This window comes from Lissotriton helveticus, chromosome 7, assembly GCF_964261635.1.
Source record: "Lissotriton helveticus chromosome 7, aLisHel1.1, whole genome shotgun sequence".
Classification (NCBI taxonomy): Eukaryota; Metazoa; Chordata; class Amphibia; order Caudata; family Salamandridae; genus Lissotriton; species Lissotriton helveticus.
Window position 1 is genome coordinate 736,403,515 of NC_136068.1, and position 21,627 is coordinate 736,425,141.

General features: G+C 46.5%; 1 protein-coding gene across 4 annotated transcripts in view; it reads right to left on the reverse strand.

Moving 5' to 3' along the window:
- The window catches only part of ARHGAP26 (Rho GTPase activating protein 26), a 2,444,655-nt gene that overhangs the window by 1,769,877 nt on the left and 653,151 nt on the right, over positions 1 to 21,627 (reverse strand). For all 4 annotated transcript variants that reach the window (XR_013598661.1, XM_078653061.1, XM_078653060.1 and 1 more), the window contains exon 10: positions 17,705 to 17,799. Coding sequence is in view for 3 of the 4 variants with exons in the window: in XM_078653061.1 (XP_078509187.1) it covers positions 17,705 to 17,799 (95 nt within the window). In the remaining variant the exon portion in view is untranslated. The remainder of the gene's footprint in view (positions 1 to 17,704; positions 17,800 to 21,627) is intronic.

A 21,627-nucleotide genomic window follows, 5' to 3' on the forward strand; every position in this document is an offset into this window, starting at 1 on the left:
TCATGGTATTGCGGCTGCAACGGCTCATTTTCAGCGAGTGTGGGTGCATGTCCCTTGGAAGAGAGCTGAAGTCTTGGCTCTTAAGCAGACTTGCCTGACCCCCGTAAAAATCCTGCCGGTTATTACAAGGAATTGTCTCAGACAGTTGATGCATGTGCTATGAATTTAGCTGACATAGATATGTTGATGGGTAATGTAGTTCCTCAACCCTTGTGGGCGAAGATCTGTCACGAGGATCACGCGCCAGAGTTAGGAGATACATGGGTTAATATTACTGCTGCAGATGGTCGGCAGGTAGGAGGTGCCAAACCTGAACCCTTAGTTGCAGCACTACCTGGTAGAATTATTAATTTAAAGAAAACTATGATGCCTCCTTTGCGGGTGAATTGGGACAAGTTAGCAGCATGCAAACAAAAGAAAGACGAGTGTGTCTGATTTCTTCACTAGGTTTGAGGAAACATTCAATGATCATAGTGATCAGGACATGAGTACAGAAGGTGGTCAGAGGTTGTTTGTAGATAAGTTTGTTTTTAATTTACTTCCTGAACTTTCTAATAAGTTAAAAGGACTCTGAGAGTTCATGGACTGTTTCTTCTTCGGCCCAGATATTGGCTACTGCACAATACTATGAGAATAGAGATAAAGATGAGAAGGATAAAGTAGAGAATTAAAAACGTAAGTTCTTCTGCAGCAGGCTTATCCGCCTCGCCCTAATCAGCGTCAGTTTCAACAACCCCCACAGTTTCAAAAACTGTTGCAGAAGCCTGAGTCTTTTGCTTTGCGACTCCCGCTAGGCCCTAATCAGTGTGCTTATTGTAAAGAGGAAGGTCACTTCAAGAATAGTTGCCCGATCTTGCTACAGCGGGCGAATGGTATGTCTGGTCTGAGAGGTTGTGGTGGTTTCCAACAAGTACCTAGGGGTAGGGGACGTGGTACGTTTCCCCAGAATGAACGTTCCTTTTCCCCTCAGAATTCTATAAATTATTTTGACCAACAGAATGTTCCGACCGTCCAGTCCACTCAGTACTACACTGATGATTATTATGTTGGAAGTGAGAGTGCTGGTTTTAATGATAGTTAGGACAGCCATGGACAAAGGGAGGGAGTAGTGTCAGTTCCAGTAGACCAGAGTGGACCTTATGTTGAAGTGATTACATCAGGTGTGGCAGAACCTTTTCTTTTGGATACTGGTGCAGCAAAGAGTTCTATCATGCACTCTAAACTCCCTGGCGCACCCTTGTCTGGCTTGACTAATGTTTCGGTAGGATTTTCTGGCGCCCCAGTTCGTAACCCGGTTTCTTGTCCTTTGCCCCTTTCTATTGGTCCTTGTGAATTGGAGGCTCACCTTATTCTAACGACTGGCTGTGGCGAGAATTTGTTGGGGTTGGACTTGTTGAAAAGATTGCATGCGACATTACATTGTTCTCCTTTTGGAGTACACCTTACGGTGGGTAAGAAAGTGATTTCCCCGATGTATCTGTCTAAGGATCGCCTTCCACTGGAACTGCGTTCTCTCCCTGATACACTTTGGGCTACAGGTCCTAATGATTGGTCTTTCGCAGAATCCACCCTACGTTGTTACCCTTAAATAGAATGCTAAATTACCTCGCATTCCTCAGTACAAAATTTCTAGTGATGGTGAAAGAGCTCTTTCAGCGATTATCTAGGATTTGGTTGAGAAAGGTGTGGTTGAAGAAACGAGAGGCAATGTGTGTAATAGTCCTGTTCTGCCGGTCCTTAAGCGTACTGACTCTTCTCAGCCACCTGTGTATCGGTTTGTGATTGACCTTCGAGAGGTCAATAAGATTGTTGTGCCACAGTTTCCTGTTGTCCCAGACATTACTGCTTTATTGACTATGATCCCTGCCTCAGCTGCTTGGTTTTCTGTTATTGATCTTAAGAACGCTTTCTTCAGTATTCCGATTGATGAGGAAAGTAGGGATATTTTTGGCTTCTCTTTAGGAGGCCGCAGTTTCCGGTTTAAACGCGCTCCTCAAGGTTATTGTGAGAGTCCCTCCATTTCTCGTCAGGCTTTGAAAACTCAGCTTGATACTTTTGCATTGCCTTCTGGTGCAACTCTTATCCAGTATGTTGATGATCTGTTGGTTGCTGCTGATGATGAAGAGATTTGTAAAGAAGTTACTCTTTCTTTGTTGCGACACCTGTCTGACCATCATAAAGTGTCACCTTCGAAGTTGCAAATTTTGCCGGCAAGAAGTGACCTACTTAGGTCATCTCTTGTCGAAGGAGGGAAGATGATTGAGCCCAGAGCATATTCAAGCGATTGCCCAAATGACTGTGCCACACAGAGAGAGGTGCGTGCCTTTTTAGGTATCACCTCGTATTGTAGACAGTGGATTCCAAATTTTCTTTGCTAGCGAAACCTTTGTTGGCACTTACTCTTAAGGACACACCACACCCTCTTCCTTGGTCTGACGAACGTCAGAAGAGTTTTTCTGAATTGCGTGATGCATTGTGTTCTGCTCCGGTGTTGGGTACCCCCGACTATAATAAACCTTTTACACTTTATGTACACGAGAGAGAAGGTTGTGCGTTGTCAGTATTGACGCAACAATTTGGAGACAAGCAGCGCCCATGTGCGTATTTTTCAGCCACTTTAGATCCGATAGCTAGGGCGTTGCCTAGTTGTCTAAGAGCTACAGCGGCAGCGGCTGTTTCTATCCGACAGTCTGCTGGTTTGCTATTGGATAATACATTGATTGTGATGGTCCCACATGCAGTGGATACCCTATTGAATAGAAGAAAGACTCAACATCTTACCAGTGCACGTTTGTCAGGTTATGAGTTGACACTTTAGGCTAGCCATGTGCACAACAAGCGGTGCAACACATTGAATCCAGCTACATTGTTGCCAATTTTTGAAGAGGCTGATGCTCAGGAACAGCATGACTGTTTTCTCCGGACAGAGGAGGAAACGAAGGGTAGAGTTGATCTGAGAGATACTCCTCTTTCGAAACCTGATAGTACCCTATGGGTAGATGGTTCGTGCTTTAAGCTTCCGAATGGAGAGACGACTGCAGCATATGCTGTCACAACTTTGCACACGATTGTTGAAACAGCACGTATTGCACAGAATTCAGCACAGGCAGCGGAGTGGATAGCATTGACTAGAGCGTGTGTGTTGTCAAAAGGAAAGAGAGTGAATGTTTTTACGGATAGCCAATACGCATTTGGCGTGGCTCACAGCTTTGGTCGTTTTTGGAAAGAGAGAGGATTTCTTACTTCCCATGGTATGAAAATTCAGCATGGACAATTAGTGAGTGAACTTCTTGAATCACTTACTTTGCCGACTCAAATTGAGATAGTAAAGTGTAGTGCGCATAAGAAGGTTACGGATGATGTGGGTCTAGGGAATGCGTTTGCAGATGAAGTAGCGAGAGAAACAGCGAAAGATGTGACGAGTCGGATGTATGTTGCAGGTCCTGCCTGATGGGTTGTGGAAGGAGGAATGTGTGAAGATACAACAGAAAGTGTGAAGATGATCCAGGCAGAAGCTACTGAGAAAGAATCGAGTATGTGGAGAGAGTACGGGAATGTTGGATTCAACAGGCTGTTGTTGTCAGAGCACCGGCGATGGTTGTAGCCGGATGCATATGTGCTTCCCGTGGTTACTATGGCTCATGGGCTGGCTCACATTACTTCAAAAGGGATATGTAAGTTGTTGGCTCCGGTATGGCAGAATGGTGGAATTCCTAAATGTGCTGAGAATTTGGTTAAACATTGCATGATTTGCTTGATGCATAATCCTGGAAGGGGAACACCAACTCCAGCGGGTCATTTTGCTCCTCCAACGTATCGGTTTGAGGTGTTGCAGATAGACTACATTCATATGGAAAGATGCAATAACTTGAAGTATGTTCTTTTTTTTGTCAAATATATTTTTATTGCAGGAAAGAAATGTGAGCACATTATTGGCACCTAATAGAGAACACGAGTCATTAGGATATTGAAATGAACGATTCTATACACGGCCATTCAGCCCACAACCCGGGGGTCGGGCGGCGTGTGCCAGTAGGTCGCGGGTAACATCTCTCCGTTCCAGCAGTGTTCAGTAGGTGGAGAAATGAAACACGTCTGCTTTTCTAAACAACCCAACGAAAACATCCCTTTTCCCCTCCCCAAACTTCCCATTCCCCTCAGAGGAGCAATTCGTCAGTCACTTCGGTACTTTATGCTAGTGTATACGGAAGCCGTTAGCGCAACCCTCCTCTTTCCCCCTCCCCCTCCCCTCCCGTCATTGGTAGAGTATCGTGCGGTCTATCAGAGTGTTATAAGAGACTTAGTTTTGAAGTATGTTCTTGTGGTTGTTTGTGCCTTTTCCAGATGGATAGAGGTCTACCCCCTAAAGGATAATACTGCCTTGTCTACAGCCAAGGTTTTGCTCAAAGAATTCTTTCCCAGATATGGTTTGCAGAGGATGGTATGGAGTGATAATGGAAGTGAATTTGTGGGTCAGATTATGAAGAAAGTATGTGCGGGTCTGGGTATCAAACAGAAATTTCACGCTGCAAATCACCCCCAGTCAGCAGGCCTGGTCGAGTGCTATAATGGCACTCTGAAGCTGAAGTTGGCCAAGGTGCAAGCGAGCTCTGCTCTTACATGGCCCGATGCCTTACCATTGGCACTTTTGTCCACGAGAACGACAGTATATTCTCGCGTGGGACTTAGCCCATACGAGATTGTTTTTGGACGCCTGGCGAATGTCTGGGGTGTGTCGAGGCCAAAGAAGTACAGTGATATCGAGTACCCTATGTTGGTTAACTACTTACATGATTTAACTGCTAAATTGCGTGTTCTTCACCAACAGGTCCATGACATTTTGCCTTCCGTTTCTGTAGATGCAGGCCACACGATTCAACCTGGCGACTGGATTCTAACCAGGAATTTCCAGAGGTCAAAGAACTTGGAACCAAGATGGACCGGTCCATACCAAGTCCTGTTATCAACTCGGACTGCTATTAAGGTGTTCGGCAAGAAAAACTGGGTACATGGTACCCATTGCAAGAAGATACCTTTGCCCTTACCATACGATAAGTGGGTCCGGGAAGGTGTTGCCGATTCGGAGAGTGAAAAGGTTCCAAGATTTGTACCTTTTAGCGATGCACATCTGGAATTGACTCAGTCAGAACGTGCGGATAATGAAGTCTTGCAAGAAGCTGTGCCGCCGTGTTTGAGATTTGATACTACGTATCCAGAGACACTCTTTTAGGATCAAACTGTGCCTGGTAAAGAACGCTACAACTTAAGGTCTACAAAGGACAAATAAAATCTGAATTTGTTTGTTGAATTACACTCTTTCAGACAAAAGACTATTTTTATTTTTCTTTGTTGAACCACCATCTGGGTTCAGCTGCAGGGTCGCAGTATAAGACTTAAGGGGTGGCCCGCGAATTGACGAAAGGTCTGCGGTTCTAGGGACGTCTAGGACGCCTGGACGCACACTTGAGTAAAGAAGGAAAATTGCCGCGAGCAGCACATTAGAGGATGGAGTCTGTTTTAACTGAAAGAGATGTTGAGAGAATAGATCTTAAGACAAGATTTTGTACATTGGTATATAGCAAATGTTTTATAATATTGTGCTTTTTGATGTTTTTAAGTATCACATTAGCTTGTGTGGGTTGGATTGTCTATGTTACACAGCAGACATCTGCACCCACCTCTCAACCTATGCTTTCTTTCACTACTGTTTCTTTGCATCAGTTTTATACGTTGCCTGAACATGAACAAACAAGGAGATCAGAATTTGTCAACAACTCGTTCATACAGTTGTTGCATCAGCAGCAGTTAGTAGTAAATACATCTAATTGTTGGGTTTGTGGTCTTATGCCTCATACGACAGATAAAAGGTATGCCATATTTTGTTTTGCCTTTTTCTTTTAATGGGTCTGTGTGGGCTTTTCAGACCATGTTTATCTATGCAAATGAGGTACGACCCTTACGTTCCCTTAAAGATAACTCCAGCAATAGTGCCTTAATAAGGGGATTAGTAGCTAAGATCCGAGATATTGATGCATATAATACTATCCCTAAGGATGAGGTGCAGGCTTATGTTGGTTGGAACGTGACTGGATATAGTACCAGCTTGACAGAGAAGGAGAGACGAAAAAGGTTTCCCTCTATTTGGATTGTACCCCACCGAGGCCATTTTTGTCTGCAAGGTACTGGTCGGAATCCGAAAGCTCAGCTAAGTAAGAGTGTGTGAGCTCAAACCTATGTCTATTCATCCCGGACTTCCCACCGTTTGTGCCATCATGACAGAGCCTACACATGGTTGCCACCTGATTTTTCAGGAACATGTTACGTGGCGTTTTTGCTTCCCCCTACATACACGACTGCTTCAGACTATCATAGAACGAGAAATGGTAGAGGTGTTTTTAATCAGGAAGATACTGCAGCACATGAAGTAGGAGATTTCTTCAAGGGCTTCCTGCCCTTTTAGGGTCCTATGATCAATAGTAGACATTCGACAGCTCGTCCGCGTTGTTGAAGCTACTATTAATGAGACAGCAGGTGTTCTTAGTAATGTTACAGCTGAGCTTCAAGCGGACCGCCTTATGACTTTGCAGAACCGTATGGTATTAGACATCATACTTGCAGATCGAGGAGGAGTATGTAAATTGATTGGATCTAGTTGCTGTGTTTACATACCAGATAATGCCCCTACAGTGAACCAAGCCATCTCTAGGTTGCATAAGATCTTAGTCTATCCATGTAGACGAAGGAGACTGGTCATTGATGGGATGGTTTTGGGGACTGCTGTCCATATGGGGATGGAAGATTCTGACATTCCTTGGTATGGTTTTAGCCATCTTTTTCTCTTGTTGTCTTTGCATCCAGTGTGGTCCCGCCATTTGTAGTCTTTGTGCTACTATGTGTGTTGGGAGATCTGTTCTGAGCGAAGTAGAGAATAATAAAATGATGCTACAGCAACACTTTGATGACCTAATGAATATTGATATAGACCTAGATTCAGATTAACATGAGTCTTAGGTTATTGCCTACGTAATGGCAAAAGGAGGGTCTGAGGTTCTGTAATTTTTGAGTCTGACTCCATTTTGTTCTGTGCCACCATTTTGTGTTGCCCTCACGTAGGCCTGTAAAGGTAACCTGGCGAACGAAGTAGCCTGGCCTTCTTAGTTCATGTATACATTAAGTAGGTTTCTTTTTGACTCTGAAATGAACTGTAAGAAACTGACCTCGCAAAGCCAATTTCCCCGATTGATCTTTATCTGAGATTGCCAATCAATGTTCAGGACATAGTTAACTTTTTAGTTTCCTTGCACACACTTTATCTTGTTCAGCATCTGTTACTGTTTTTTTTTTATGTTTCTTCATTACATGGGTTATGCTTCAATTATAGGTTTGTCCGGCTGGCAGAGATTGAATTTGGGACATTCCTAATCATTAACTTTTGGGTTGGGATACTGTAAATTGAATTTTTGCTATGTGATACTTTGTTTGAAAATGTATCTTATTGGTTAGAATTTCGTGCAGTGGGTGTACATTTATAATGTGAATATTGGATATAAAAGGAGACGTCTCGTCTTAGTAAAATGAGCAGTCTCCTGAGAATTTACACCGTGATGTATTTCTAGGATCACTGTTACTAGCTGCAGCTAATAAACTTGGTCTCTGACGCCATCCAGAAGTATTCCGTGTCTTTGAATACCAAGACAGGTGAACTCGAAGATCTTAGGCGTGTCCCTGACGCCGCTGGGTTAAACCCCGGTTCTTCACCACTGCTGAAAGAGACCTTGCCCCACATCCGAGTTCAGACACCATTCGTGATCCATCATGCACCGGCGGCTGAGTTCGTCCACCGTGGCATTCAGGGAACCTGCCAGGTGTTGAACCACCAGGGTGATGGCCTGGTGTTCTAGCCATGTCCAGAGGCGCAGAGCCTCCTGACAAAGGGTCCACAACCGCACCCCGCCCTGTTTGTTGCAATACCACATGGCTGTGGTGTTGTCCGTGAACACCTGCACTACACTTCCCCGGACAGAGGGAAGGAATGCCTTCAGTGCAACCTGGATCGCCTGCAGCTCCAGAAGGTTGATATGGAGCCGGGACTCCGGCGGAGACCAGAGGCCTCTGATCTCCGCCTCTCCCATGTGTCCCCCCCATCCCAGGAGGGACGCATCCGTCACCACTATGTGCTCTGGTTGGGAAATAGAGAGGGATCTGCCACTGACCCAATCGCAGTCCGTGAGCCACCACTGCAGCTGAGACGCAGTGCCCTGTGAGATCAGGACATGGTCGGACAGGTTGCCCTGATGCTGTGCCCACTGGAACTTGAGGTCCCACTGCAACGCCCGCATCCGGCACCGGGTGTGATGTACCAGCAGGATGCAGGAGGCCATCAGCCCCAAAGGCCTCAGCGTCAGTCTGACCGAAACTCGGGATAAAGGCCGTAAGATCAGAATCAGAGCCTGAATATCCTGAACCCGCTGTTCGAGAGGATAAACCCGAAACTGCGCGGAGTCCAGAACCGCTCCGATGAAGAGGAGCTTCTGAGAGGGACTCAAGTGTGACTTCGGCACGTTGATGGAGAACCCCAGCGAGTGCCGTAGTCTGGAGGTGGGAGATGACTGTCTGGGGCGAGCCCGCCTTCAACAACCAGTCGTCGAGATAGGGGAAGACTAGAACCACTAAACTGCACAGATGAGCTGCTTCCACAGCCATCACTTTCGTGAACACCTGAGGGGCGCTGGTGAGGCCGAAGGGGAGCACAGTAAACTGAAAGTGCTTGTGGCCTACCGTGAACGGCAGGTAGCACCGGTGGGCCAGCAGGATGGGGATGTGGAAATATGCATCATGCAAGTCCAACACAACCATCCAGTCTCCAGGATCCAGGGTAGCCAGGACCTGAGCTAAACTCAACATCTTGAACTTCTCCTTCCGGAGTAAGCCGTTGACTCTACAGAGGTCCACGGTAGGGCGCAGGCCCCCTTTGCCCTTCTTGGGAACCAGAAAGTAGTGGGAGTAACAACCACTTCCCACTTCTGGCCCTGGAACGCGCTCGATGGCCCCCTTAGCCAAGAGGGCCATAACTTTCTCCTGGAGAAGTTGCAAGTGATCCCCGACATATGGTGGTACTGCGGAGGCATGGCTGGAGGGGTCGCCTCGAAGGGGAGGGAGTAGCCTCTTCAGACGATTTGCAGCACCCACCTGTCCGAAGTGATGGTATGCCAGTGAAGTATTTATTTTTTAAATTTGTAAAGCGCGAACAAATGCCCTTAGGCGTCTCGGCGCTGTAGATTCAATGCTAGATTCAGGCTGATTTTACTGATTAAACAACCAGGTTTTTATCATTTTTCGAAACTGATGCAAGGATTGACAGGAGCGAATCTGCAGTGGTAAGGCGTTCCATAATTTAGCTGCTGTCACCACAAAGCGTCGGTCTCCCCAGGACACTGTCTTGGTACGTGGTACCACTAGCTGATAAGCCATTGCAGATCTGAGTTGTCGATTTGGGCAATAGACAGCTAGCTGTTTTCTCAAAAACTGGGGGCCCTGTTTGTATACAGCTTTATAGGACAAACAGAGGGCTTTAAATTTTATACGATTCCAAATCGTTAGCCAGTGATAATTTCGGATAACCTGTGCAATTGGTTTAAATTTAAGGGTCCTTGAGAGCAATCAAGCAGCTGCATTTTGGACAGTCTGCATTTTTTTGATGACCCTGCATTGTGCATTAGCAAACAGTCCATTACAGTAATCCAGTGATGACCTTACTAGAGTGCTAACTAATGTTTTCCTGGCGGTTTCTGGTAAGAATGGGATGATTTTTTTTTTTTTATTAATCTAAGTTTGTAGAAGGCTGTTGACACAACTTGATTAGCAAGGGGAACAAAATTTAAATTATCATCAAATATGATTCCCAAGTTCCTGACCTTCGAAACTGGACTGGGCACAGCTCCCAACAATGAAGGCCACCACGAACTGGACCACACCGGAGACAGTTTCCCAAAAATAACCACCTCCGTCTTATCGGAGTTAAGTTTGAGGCAGTTACTGGCCATCCAGTCCTTGATGGCCAGCATGCCTTCTTGGAAACGTTGTGCCACCTTCTCTCCGTCGTTTTTTATGGCCAACACCAATTGTGTGTCGTCAGCATAGGAAGTAAGGCCCATCCCGTAGGATTTTATAACTCTGGCTAAGTCCGACACATAGATGTTAAAAAGTGTCGGACTTCGGGATGAGCCGTGAGGAACTCCACACGGTAGGGTTAGCTCGGCCAAATGAAAGGGCCCCAGGCTGACTGTCTGCGTTCTTTCTGACAAGAAGGAGGCAAGCAGATCTTTGGCTCCGAGTTGGATGCCCATTGCCGAGACACGGTCGATCAAAATTGCACGATCGACCGTGTCAAAGGCCGCTGACAGATCCAACAATATGAGCACTGCTGTGCCTCCCTGGTCTCTGATGTCTTCTGTGGCTTTAATGAGGGCTGTTTCGGTTTGTAAAGCTTGCGGAACCCGAACTGTGTATCGTCCAGTAAATGATACTCCTCAATGAATTCGGCGAGTTGAGTGTTCATTGCTTTCTCAACCACCTTGGCCAAGAAAGGTAGACAGGGTATGGGTTTGTAGTTTTTTAATTCCTCAACGTCAAGATGAGGTTTTTTAAGAGCGGTTTGAGGAGGGTAGTTTTAAGTGAAGCTGGGTAAATCCCTGTCTTGAACATGGAATTGCAAATTTGGGTTATCACAGGCGCGATGAGGTTGATAACCGGGGGCAACACTTTGGGAGGGCAAGGGTCTAAGGTGGATCCTGATTTTACCATTTTAATGATATCCGCTATATGCTGTTCATTAACTTCCTTAAATTGTAATAGACACTGATCGGGAAGTTTAATACTGGTTGGATGTGTAGCGATGTTAACTTTAGAAGAGAACTCTAGATAAATGTTGTTCACTTTTTCAAAGAAATAGTTGGCCAAACCATCACACAGCACTTGTGATGGAGAGGGAGCAGCGTCCGATGCTCTACCTGTTAATTGCCTTACTACCTGGTACATTTGTTTGTTAGAGTTTTTTGCTGTTTCAATTTGCTCAGTATAAAATGTTCTTTTTGCCTCCTTAATTATCTTTTTATACTTCGTGAGTTCCTCTATGTAGCGCGTTTTTTGTCCATTGAATAGGTTCTGCGCCAGTCTCTCATAATTTCTGCATCTCTGTTTCTGCTCTCTCAGGGAGTCCGAGAACCACGGAGCAGAGGGAGAGGACCTGTTTTTGGAGATAGTTTTTTTTGGCACCAGTAGGTTCATAGCATTACTTATAAAGTCCGTATATTGTGCAGTGGCTGTATTAGGGTCAGTAGAAATATCTGGACATGTGTCATTTAAGAGTGCTGAAAGATGTAAATTATTTATATCCTTCCAGATCTTAAATGTGTCTTGATAAACTTCCACAGCCTTCTTTATTAGGGGGCCATTGATTACTAGTTTAAAAATGATAGCGTGGTGGTCTGTCCAAAGGAGCGGAAGGATATCTTGGATGTGAATTTCCTTTGTGTTAGAGAATATGCAATCCAACACATGTCCGTCTTCATGCGTAGGTGATGAAACCAGCTGGGCAAATCCCAGTGTCTCCATGTCGGTCAGTAAGGCCTGTGCTTCCTTATTTTCACTTTTTTCTAAGTGAAAATTAAAATCGCCGAGAACAGTGAAAGAGTCCTCTATGACTAATGATTCTAACAGCGTATTAAAAGTAGACAGGAATTCCGTGCGAAATCTAAGAGGCCTATAAAGGAGAACTCCTTTAAAGCTATGCGTGGGAGTTACCAAGATGGAAAAGTGGATGGCTTCACAAGTGGAGGAGGGAATTTGAAATGTTCTTACTGGATAGTGAATACGGGGGATTATTGCCAAACCTCCGCCTTTTTTAATCGGTCTATCCTGTCTTTGAACTCTATAGCCTTCCGGTACAGCAACCACTAAATCTGGTTCGGACGCATTGTCCATCCAGGTTTCCGTAATAAACAAAATATCAATATTTCTGTCAATAATAAAATCAGCTATCTCCTGTTTATGTTTGCCCAAAGAAAGGGCGTTGATAAGTGCTGTAATTATATTAGTATCTTTTATTGAGTAGGTGATGGCGAACCCTGCCTTCTACTGGCGTTGAATGGGCCTGAAAGATCGGACTAGGAAGGCTTTGAGGCGGATGCTGCGTGAGTGGATGTGGACTGGCTGGGCCTCTGTCCCCCTGCACAGCCACGGTGGTTACCACGTCCGTGACCGCGTTGAGGTTGGTTCTGCAGCGTGTGGCTGGGCGAACGTGTCGGGGTGCTCCTTCCTTGGCCACAAAAGGGGCGAAAAGCAGAAGTCTGCTGGCGCTGTCAGGCCCAATGACTTGGCCGCAGCCTTGGGAGTCCTTGAAACGCTAAAGCGCACTGTCTGCTTTGTCGCCAAAAAGGCGACGGCCATTGAAGGGCATGTCCATGAGCGTGTTCTGAACATCACCTGAAAAATTGGCGGAACTCAGCCAGGCGTGGCTGCGGATCGCCACCGTTGTGGAAATCTATCTGCCCAGCGAGTCCGTGGTATCAAGTCCACACCGGATGGAATCCGGCTGCATTCCGCCCCTCAGCAAGAGCCTGGGCGGCCGTGTCTGGGCCTCCTCCGGACACTGAGGCAGCAGTTGGTGTAACTGCCCAAAAGGCATGCGGTATTAATGGACCGCAACCCCAAGCTGACTGAGGAGAAGAGTTTCTTCCCATTCTGATCAAGCCTTTTGGATTCCCGATCCGGGGGAGCAGTCAGGAATGCGGTCTGGGACGTAGAGGCCTGGATCACCAGACTCTCGGGAATGGGATGTACAGACAGAAAGCAGGGGTCGCCCCGAGCTGGGAGGTGGCGTCGGGCCACATTCTGATCCACAGGGGGTACTGTGGAGGCCTTGGACCAAGTGCCCATCAGAACATCCGTTAGGGCCTCATTGAACGGCAGCAGGGGCTCCGAAGAGCTTACTGGCGGTTGAAGCACCTCGGTGAGGAGATTAGTCCTCACAGCCGCAGCAGGGAGCTCAAGAGCCAAGGCCTTGGCTGCCCTAACCAACACCACACCATATGTAGCCCCCTCCTCCATAGCCACGGAGGGCAGAGAGATGAAGCCAGTGTCAGGCGATGTGTCAGGACCTCTGCCCCCCGCCAGCTCATCTGCCCAGTCCTGACTTAACTGGCACTGTTGTGCCAGAGGGTCCTCCGACCTCTCCTAGTCCTCCCCTTCATCCGTGGCCTGATAAACAGGCATAAATGACGGAGCCGGGTCATAGATGAATTGCTCACCCACCGACGCCGGAGACTGCGCCGGTCCGTCCCCGGAACGGGGCTGAAACCGGGGGCGTCGGCGTCCGAGGACGGTGCCGGGAGTGGCACTATAGGGGTCGGCGCCAGCGGAGGTGTCGTGAGGTTGACTGGTGTCTACCAGGATCCAGGCCTGGTTCCCGGTGGGTCCTGCGGCGCCGGGACCTTAGTCGCCGGGGCCGAAACTGCCGGCACTCAAAAACCCCCAGTTGGACCCGCAGGGCCCAAAGGCGCGCCAGCAGGTCTCGAGGGCGGAAAGAGTCCTCAGGGCCACGAGAAGGTCTCGAATCTCGCCCGGCGTCGCATAGAGCCCAGGGACCGGAGCTGGATGCGACATCTGCGGCTCCGGTGGAGCCCTGTGGGTGGTGCCACCCGAACAATCAGCCGAGTCTCGCGACCGGCGAGGGGAGTCAGAAGAGCGATACCGCCTCTGACTTCTTCTTTCCATGCCACGACTTACCTGAATGCGAGGACTTGGAACCAGACGAGTGGTGGGGGCTGCGGCTCCTCGACCGGTCCCTCGACTTCCTCCTCTACAGGGACCTCGAGCGTCGCGGAGCACAACTTCTCGTCGTGGACCGCCCCTAGACAGTAGAGACACCGGCGGTGGGGGTCGGTAACCGACATCAGTCAGTGACAGGCGTCACACGGCTTGAAACCTGGCATCCCTACCGGCACCAGAAGTCGAAGATGACTAAAAAAAGATAGTCAAAAAGACCAAACAGTTAGTCAAAAAGTGACTAAGGGTACTAGCTCTTTCCGGATCTTGGCTTGCTGGCGCGGAAAAAAGAAGAACTGACGTCAGCGCGCGAGGGCGGCATCTAAGTACTCCGAAGACGTCATCCCGGCGATCGCGACGCCGACGACGGACGCGGAGCCGCAGACAACGTCTATCGACGTGCAGGGGTACTGCTGACAAAAACTTTCCGGATCCAGTCTGACGCCTGGGGATATTCTAAGGTAAGGAATCTAACACTAACGTGTTTCTTTCAGATACTGTGGTTTTAACCATATTGAATGTTTTTTCACAAGAGCCTCCCTTTCTAAGCATCTGTTTTCCCACTCCTACCATCTGCAATATACCGCTTACTGTTTGAAGGTAAAAAGCTTTTCTATTGTCTTGATCTGATGGACTCAGCCTCTGGCTGAAGGAGACTAAGGTAGTGGGCTCCTGCAGAGAGCCATCACAGCACAGATCAGTGTGCTGGAGGGAAAAGCCCTCCCCACTGAACTATTACTCTAACCAGGGTTATATTTTAGCACCATCCTAGAAATGGTAACAGATGTCGGTCTATTGGGAAACAAATAACTTGAACCAACAAGCATTTGCAATGCAATAGGTCTCATTTGTGAAAGTCAGAGCTTTTGGTGTTGAAAATGATCATATTTTTTGATTTTGTTGTATGCAGTGGCCCCAGCTAAACATGGATTGAACTGAAAACGAAAAAGCAAAATTTAAATAATACCAGAAAAAATTCACGTTGAATGTTTGTTTTGAACATGCCTTGTTTTTGGGCAATTTATTTAATCTCCCTCTGCCAAATTTTGAGCGGAATAGTACTTTGGATTTGACGATAATATGGTGCAGACTGGACAAGATAAGGCAATTACATATTAGAACATTGGAATGTTGGGAGCTCCATTGAAAACAATGGAGTGCTCCGGGCTTATAATGGCTGGTATAAGCCTGGAGCTCCAACATTCCAATGTTTCTTTGTTCACAGCTCAGGCTGTAAACAAAGGCTTCAGGGAGCCTGAGGGGATTCCAATCCCCTCACGCTTCCAAAAGGCTTTGTTTTTTTTGTTAGAACATTCTGTCCTCTAGTGACAGAATGTTCTAATAGCCTTATAGCCGTTCGTAGATGGGCTATACCGCAATTAAAGTGCCTCTCCCTTGTTAAAGGCCCTCGCCTTCGGCTCGGGGCCTTTAACGCTGGAGAGGGCCTTTAATAGCCGGTATAGCCCTCTACGGCGGGCTATAAGGCTATATTAGAAACCGCCACTTCTGAACAGCCAGTAGGGTTGGAGATGTGAGCTTTGCAGCATCTTAAAAGTGTAGGGATGAAGCCAATTGTATACTAGTGAAATATTCATTAAAATACAGCATTTGTGCCTGTTAGGTAGGGCTGGGGATGTTGCAGGCAACTAGAAGACTGGAACAGAATAAATTGTGGTGTAACAGTCAGAGCAGCTGATGTTGGAACTTTAGAACTGATTAGAGTTTTAGTGCTGGCTTAAAATGCTGTTTTGGGCAATGAATTTAATCTCCCCGTGCCCACCATAATTAAATGTGTCCTTGTGGAACGTTACTGATGCTTATTTAAAGCACTCAGATACCTTGTGTGAAAGTTTACGGGATATAAAACTGCATTAAAAAAAATCAGATGTACGGCTAACATGCACTTAGCACGCATTTACATTTAATACGCAGCGTATTGCTAATGCCAGTAAAACCAGTGACTCCCAGTCAATTGAAAGCGGAATTGTGCTTTTAAGCAACAGCCTGGTTAACCTCAAAACATTCATTTTGTATAAAATATTCAGAATTAATTTGAAACAGTGAAAAGGTCACGGCGAGTGTTGGTTTTTAAGACTGAGAGCAATTCAAGATTAGCAGCCAACCCAACGGGTGCAGGGAATCCCAGCTAAACACACGCCGAGTTAAAACAGTGAAAAAAAAAAACGAGTTTGAGCTATTGGCCTTGTAAATGACAATGCCTTTTATTTATGTTTTGATATTTGAAGCATAAATAAAATACATTGTCATTTACAATGCCAATAGCTCAAACTCGCGTAAATGCGAGACCTATTGCATTGCAAATGCTTATTGGATTAGGCTGCTTGTTTTGCCTCAGTCTCTTGGCGAACAAGTAAGTTTGACAGTTGGCATTCTGCGGGAGCCCACTTAGGATTTAGGACAAACATTTAGTATGAGGGGCAATTCTGCACCCTTCTGCCCTAGTTTGTTGGTGCTCACAATGCTGGACCACAGCTGTGAGTCCCATGGGAGAGGGCCTCTTCCGTGGCTCACAGCACCAGATCATCGCTGTGAGGATCATGAGAGGGGACAGTGGTGTAGCAATGGTGTCACGGGCTCTGTTGCAAGCAAAGTAACTGGGGCACTCCCTTCCCGTGTCCACTGGCTGGACAAGAAATTGCAGCCATCAGTTGGGTTCAGCGGACCACTAACGCCTCTGGGCTCCGGTGCCACTGCAACTACTGCACTAGTGATAGATACACTCCGAGGTCTCAACCCTTAGACCTTGCAGCCACGTTTCTGTCATGTAAGAGGCCCAGGATAGGGGGGAGAGTGAAAGAACAATGGCCCTAGCCCAAGCAAGGTATATTTCCACTGGATGGATAGTAAAATACAACCAGGCTTTGGGTGCTATGGGTCCATAACCGCACTATTGATAAGTATACCCTTCAGAGAGGCTCCACGGTTCTCTGCTGTGAGGCCCAGGAGAGAAGAGGCCTCTTATGGCCCTCACAGCTCCACAGCGAGGCTATAGAGGCCCATGGGAGAGAACCTCGCAGCCACGGGACAGGGCTTAGAGGCCCATGAGATGAGAGCCAACTTCCCTGAACTCCCAGCTATAACCTAGAGCGGTCAGGCCCAGGGGTGACCCCGCCCCAGCCATGCTTTAGCGCTGTGGGGCCAGTGGAGAGTGATCCCATCCCCGGGCATCGCAGCCATGCTATAGCTCCGTGAAGTCCTTAGGAGATATGGGTAGCCAGTGAGTCAAAGGCCCAAGAGCAAGGAAGGAAATGGACCCCCTGGTGCTGTTTGAACTGGAAAATACAGCCATAATCGGGGTTCAGAGGGCCCCAATGCCATGGCACGGGCTGCACCAATGAAAGCTATGCCCCTTGAGGAGGGGCCTTTTTTCCTCTCTTCCTCTGCTGGGCCTCACAGCTGGGGCAGAAACAAATAGATAATTTATTCCACATTCGTGTGAGGGTCCCCTTGGTGCGGAGGTAAGTGTGGGGGCCCTGTCCCTCGGTCCTGGATCTTCGAAGCACCTACTAGTGCAGGTGGTAGTCTCACAAAGCAATGCTATGGGCATCTTAATTACAAAAATAATTGCGCTATGGCCAAAGCCATTGCTTAAAAGTCAATGCTATGCCGTCTCAATGACCCTTATAAACAAGCAAAACCACCATGATTATCTAAATAACCAACCATTGATGTCCGATGATGAAATTGCCAAGTGAAGGAGTCTAAGATAGAATTATGCTTCATTAGCTTTATGACTGAATAAGCATATTAAAGCATGTATATGTTTTAGTGATAAAGCTAGGACGCCAGCAGATATTAAATGGTAAGAAGCTAATAAGAAATCTGTTTTAGAGAAAATAGGAAATGTCATTTGACTCACCGGTCCACAGCTTCAACATCAAAACAGAACCTCTTCTCAATGGAGTCTGTTTTTCTCCGTATACAGGATTTCAAAGTAGCTTCTTCTTCTTCTCCCTAGTGGAAACAGACCGGCATTAATTCTGGAACCGCATTTATTTTATTTACCAAGTTCATAGAGGTTGTAGATGGTCGGGCTAACATGCAGAACTAGTTGGATGACCTTATAATGCGCTTAAAATGACACCTGCATGCTTTGCTGCAGAGCAAGAATCAGCAGTTCACACCTCTCGGCCAACCAGGTTTGACAGCTGGTGCGATCTGAATACAGAACCCCCTTCGGAACTAGTGGATATAATCCTGAGCATAAACTAGCTATGTGATCTTTAGAACTGGTTACATGATTAAAGGTTAAATACTCATTTGAATTAAGCAATCTGCCTATGAGCATGCTTAGATAATGTATACAATGTTGATTTGTACTCTAAAACCTACTTCACCTCCAAAATGTTCCTTATGGAAAACATTCAGCCCTAGCAGCCCAGGTCACCACATCAAACACTGCACAGTGATGTCTCCTGAAATGCTTATATAAAAGGACAGCAGAAACCCCTTCCAAACATCATGATCCCTTGTGTCATGTATCTCAGCACCATCCATGTGGTTACATTTATTTCATTTTGATGGCAAAGGGACTAAGGCACCTACATCAGAACGATGAATGAAAATTATGAGGGGGAGGAGGTCCGTTTTCTACAGCAGTCTTCATTTCCTACAGGCTTTGGTCTGTAATTCCACGTGGATGTTGCGAGATGTAAGACGCATTCCCACAGGTCTACCAATTATATTAAGATTGGATAAACCTCAGGCGTGGTTTGATGTCGCATTAGATGCACTGCTAGAGAGTAAGAATGGATGCTGATTAAGTGCGGATTGTAAGGTGTATATTTGTATGACTGGTGTTATGTGCTGCTGCTGCTCTGCTTGGTTTGTTATTGTATAAATACATATACACACACACACACACACACACACACACACATACATACATACATATATATATATATATATATACATATATATATATATATATATATATATATATATATATATACATATATAAATACAAAGTGACAAGAAAGGTGATTGGCTAGAGAAATGGATTAATAAAATCCTAAAAGTGTTTGCTCGTGCAGATCTTGGAAATATAATGGAGACAAACAACCATGAGCTAGATCCCGATGATGGCACGAGACTGCTGCAAGTTTAAAGGTAACAGAGGACAATTCCCTTGACAGACTTCCACAAGAGTGTTGGGGGCAGGGATGGGCCTCTTCCTGAGAGCCCCAGGCAGACTGGGAATCTCATTAGAAATGTCCGACTAAAAGTAGCAAGTGTATTTTGTCCTGGACACAATGAGGTCCTTCTACATGTAAGAGATTGCTCCCTCAAAGGGGCGTGGCCAATGTAATTAGGGGCGTGGCCAATGTAATTAGGGGCGTGGCTTAAACACATAAGCTAAAAATGTGTGCTTAGCATAGTGTGCTGCCCGACTTGTATTTTGCTGCTTCTGCAATTTAATCCAGATACATGATACAACAAGTAACATATCTACAACAAACCATGACTATTGGCTTTGTCAATGGTTATTAGTTGCATTCGATAAATAAGCAGAAACTATGGCTTGTATATAATATTGAAAAAGCTTCCACTTAACCCCTTCGACGCTCATGACGAGCTGGGCTCGTCATGAGGTAGCCTCCTGCTACGCTGATGACGAGCCCAGCTCGTCATGAAACATGCGATACCGCAAATCTCAGCGTACGGGCGGAATTCCGCCCGCACGCATGCGGTTAAAGCCCTGGTGACACCACCACAACGTTGCTGCTCCTGAGTTTCAAAAAGAGAAGGGAAATCCAGAGAGAAAATGACTCTTTAAAGGATTTCCCTTCCCCTACAACGCTCACCTGGCATGACGTGCCATAACTTCTCCACTAGTGAGAAGTGAGCAGTGAGAGCAGGAGCAACTGACCGCCTGTGCCAGGGCACAAAACAGAGCCCTACAGAGACCCGTTTCGAGCCCCCTTTTAAAAAACTGCTGGTGCTGAGCACCGGTGAGACCTGGCCCACTTAAAGACCTGGCTTTAGTTTGGACCTTCAGACCCAGAGCAGGGTTCTGTGGTCTGGTGGGGACGTTTGGGGAATAGACTTCATAGTAAATGTGACTAGCATCAGCTAGTTCGATCACACAAGAATGGCAGTAGTGGCAGCATTGTAAATGATACTGGTAGGACAGACTAATTCTTTTTTATAAACATGTTGCTTGCAGAAAGGTGACCCGCACACGGGCAAAACTGGTACAAAGGTTCTGCCTAGTATTATGTAACTAGGTCATTCACTCAATTCTGTGTGCATGGATGGGGTACATGTTTATTTAACTGGTGTGCATGGTAGGATGCACTAATATTGTGTGGGCTACGATTGACAATGATTCAGTGTACTCCATTGTAAACTTCCCAATGAGAACTTGCAGCACAAAAAAGAGGTTGCAGGTTGCCTACCAATCTAGTATTGTGTATTGCTATTACTCATGAAGCCTTTGTGAGGAGTCAGACTCCAAGGCGTAGAAGGGTTTGAGACAGTGGTTTCTTTCGATGTGCCTACGGCAGCCATTTGCTGTTACTTGTCTTTTGTGCTTTCCAGTGTGAACCAACAAGACCTGGGAGTCTTAAGATAGAACTCTTCCTTTGGCGTGCAAAGGGATGCCCCTTTCCCCGCCTTGATGCTGCGGATCCTGAAATGTTGGCGTGAGGGTTTCCTTCACTACTGTCCCCTTGTTTTGGGTTTGTCTTAGTTGGGACTCACTCTTTAACAACCAACATTTTGTTGAGTAAAATAGGACTACAAACAAAGAACTTGACCGCAATGCTATCACAGAAAGAAGGTAATCCGTACAATCAATAGAGGAAACGAAAAAAAATGAAAGCATGTCAATTGTCCATTAACCCATAGCATTTCCATCATTTCCCCAAAGCCTTCCCTTATTTCCGTCAGCATCCTCTAGCTATGAAATTAGTTATTACATTTTTGGAAACTGACAGCCTTTACCACCACCTGAGGACAGAGCGAGGCTGGCCCATCACAAAGTTACAAAATAGCCTCTATACAATCCCACAGCTACATCCAGTGAACACACAAACTGCAAGCCTAGAGTAAGAAAAGGACTGAAATGTGAAATCAATGTTCCCGGATTTCTCACTGATCGTTAAGTGAGACCCTACAGGGTGCTAAAGAATCTTCTGAGTGCCAGGACTGGTGGTCTTTGAGAGCCAGTGTCCCAGTCAGGTGAGGGAGCATCAGCTGAAGAAGCCTGCTGCCATCTTCTAGAAGCGCTGAGGGTTGAAAGAGTCTGTCTTGCCTGCTGGGCGAAGGGGGCTGGTGGGATCCCTGCAGCAGATGTCTGCCCAGATAGGAAGCCCAGCTGTAGCTGCATGGTAGAAAAGCTGCCCTGAGAAGCAGTCTGACCCTAGTAAATGAAGTGAGAACCACATTTTGAACGAAGAGATAGAGCAGAGCTGCGAGGAGCCTATGGTGAGCCTGTGACATTTGTCGTGCATCTTCAGTTTCCCACAGGATTTTTGTGAAGTTTCCATGGACCTCCTCTCAGGCCTGGGAGAGTTAAGTGGAGCTGCGTGCATGGACTGAAGGGAGCCACAAGGACTCACTCAATCTGCCAAGGTTCCTGTATGCTTTCAAATTGCGCTGCACAGAAGCAAACTAAACTGAAAATCTGTAGTTGCTGCAATGGAATGAATTATGCCCCAGCCGAAATAAGTGTGTCCTGTCACCTTTCACCCCATCGATGTGCACCAGAAGATTCCGAGTGCAAGGGCCTCTGATAAAACTGTAGTACACCTACAAACCTTTCTCCAATGATCTGCGGGA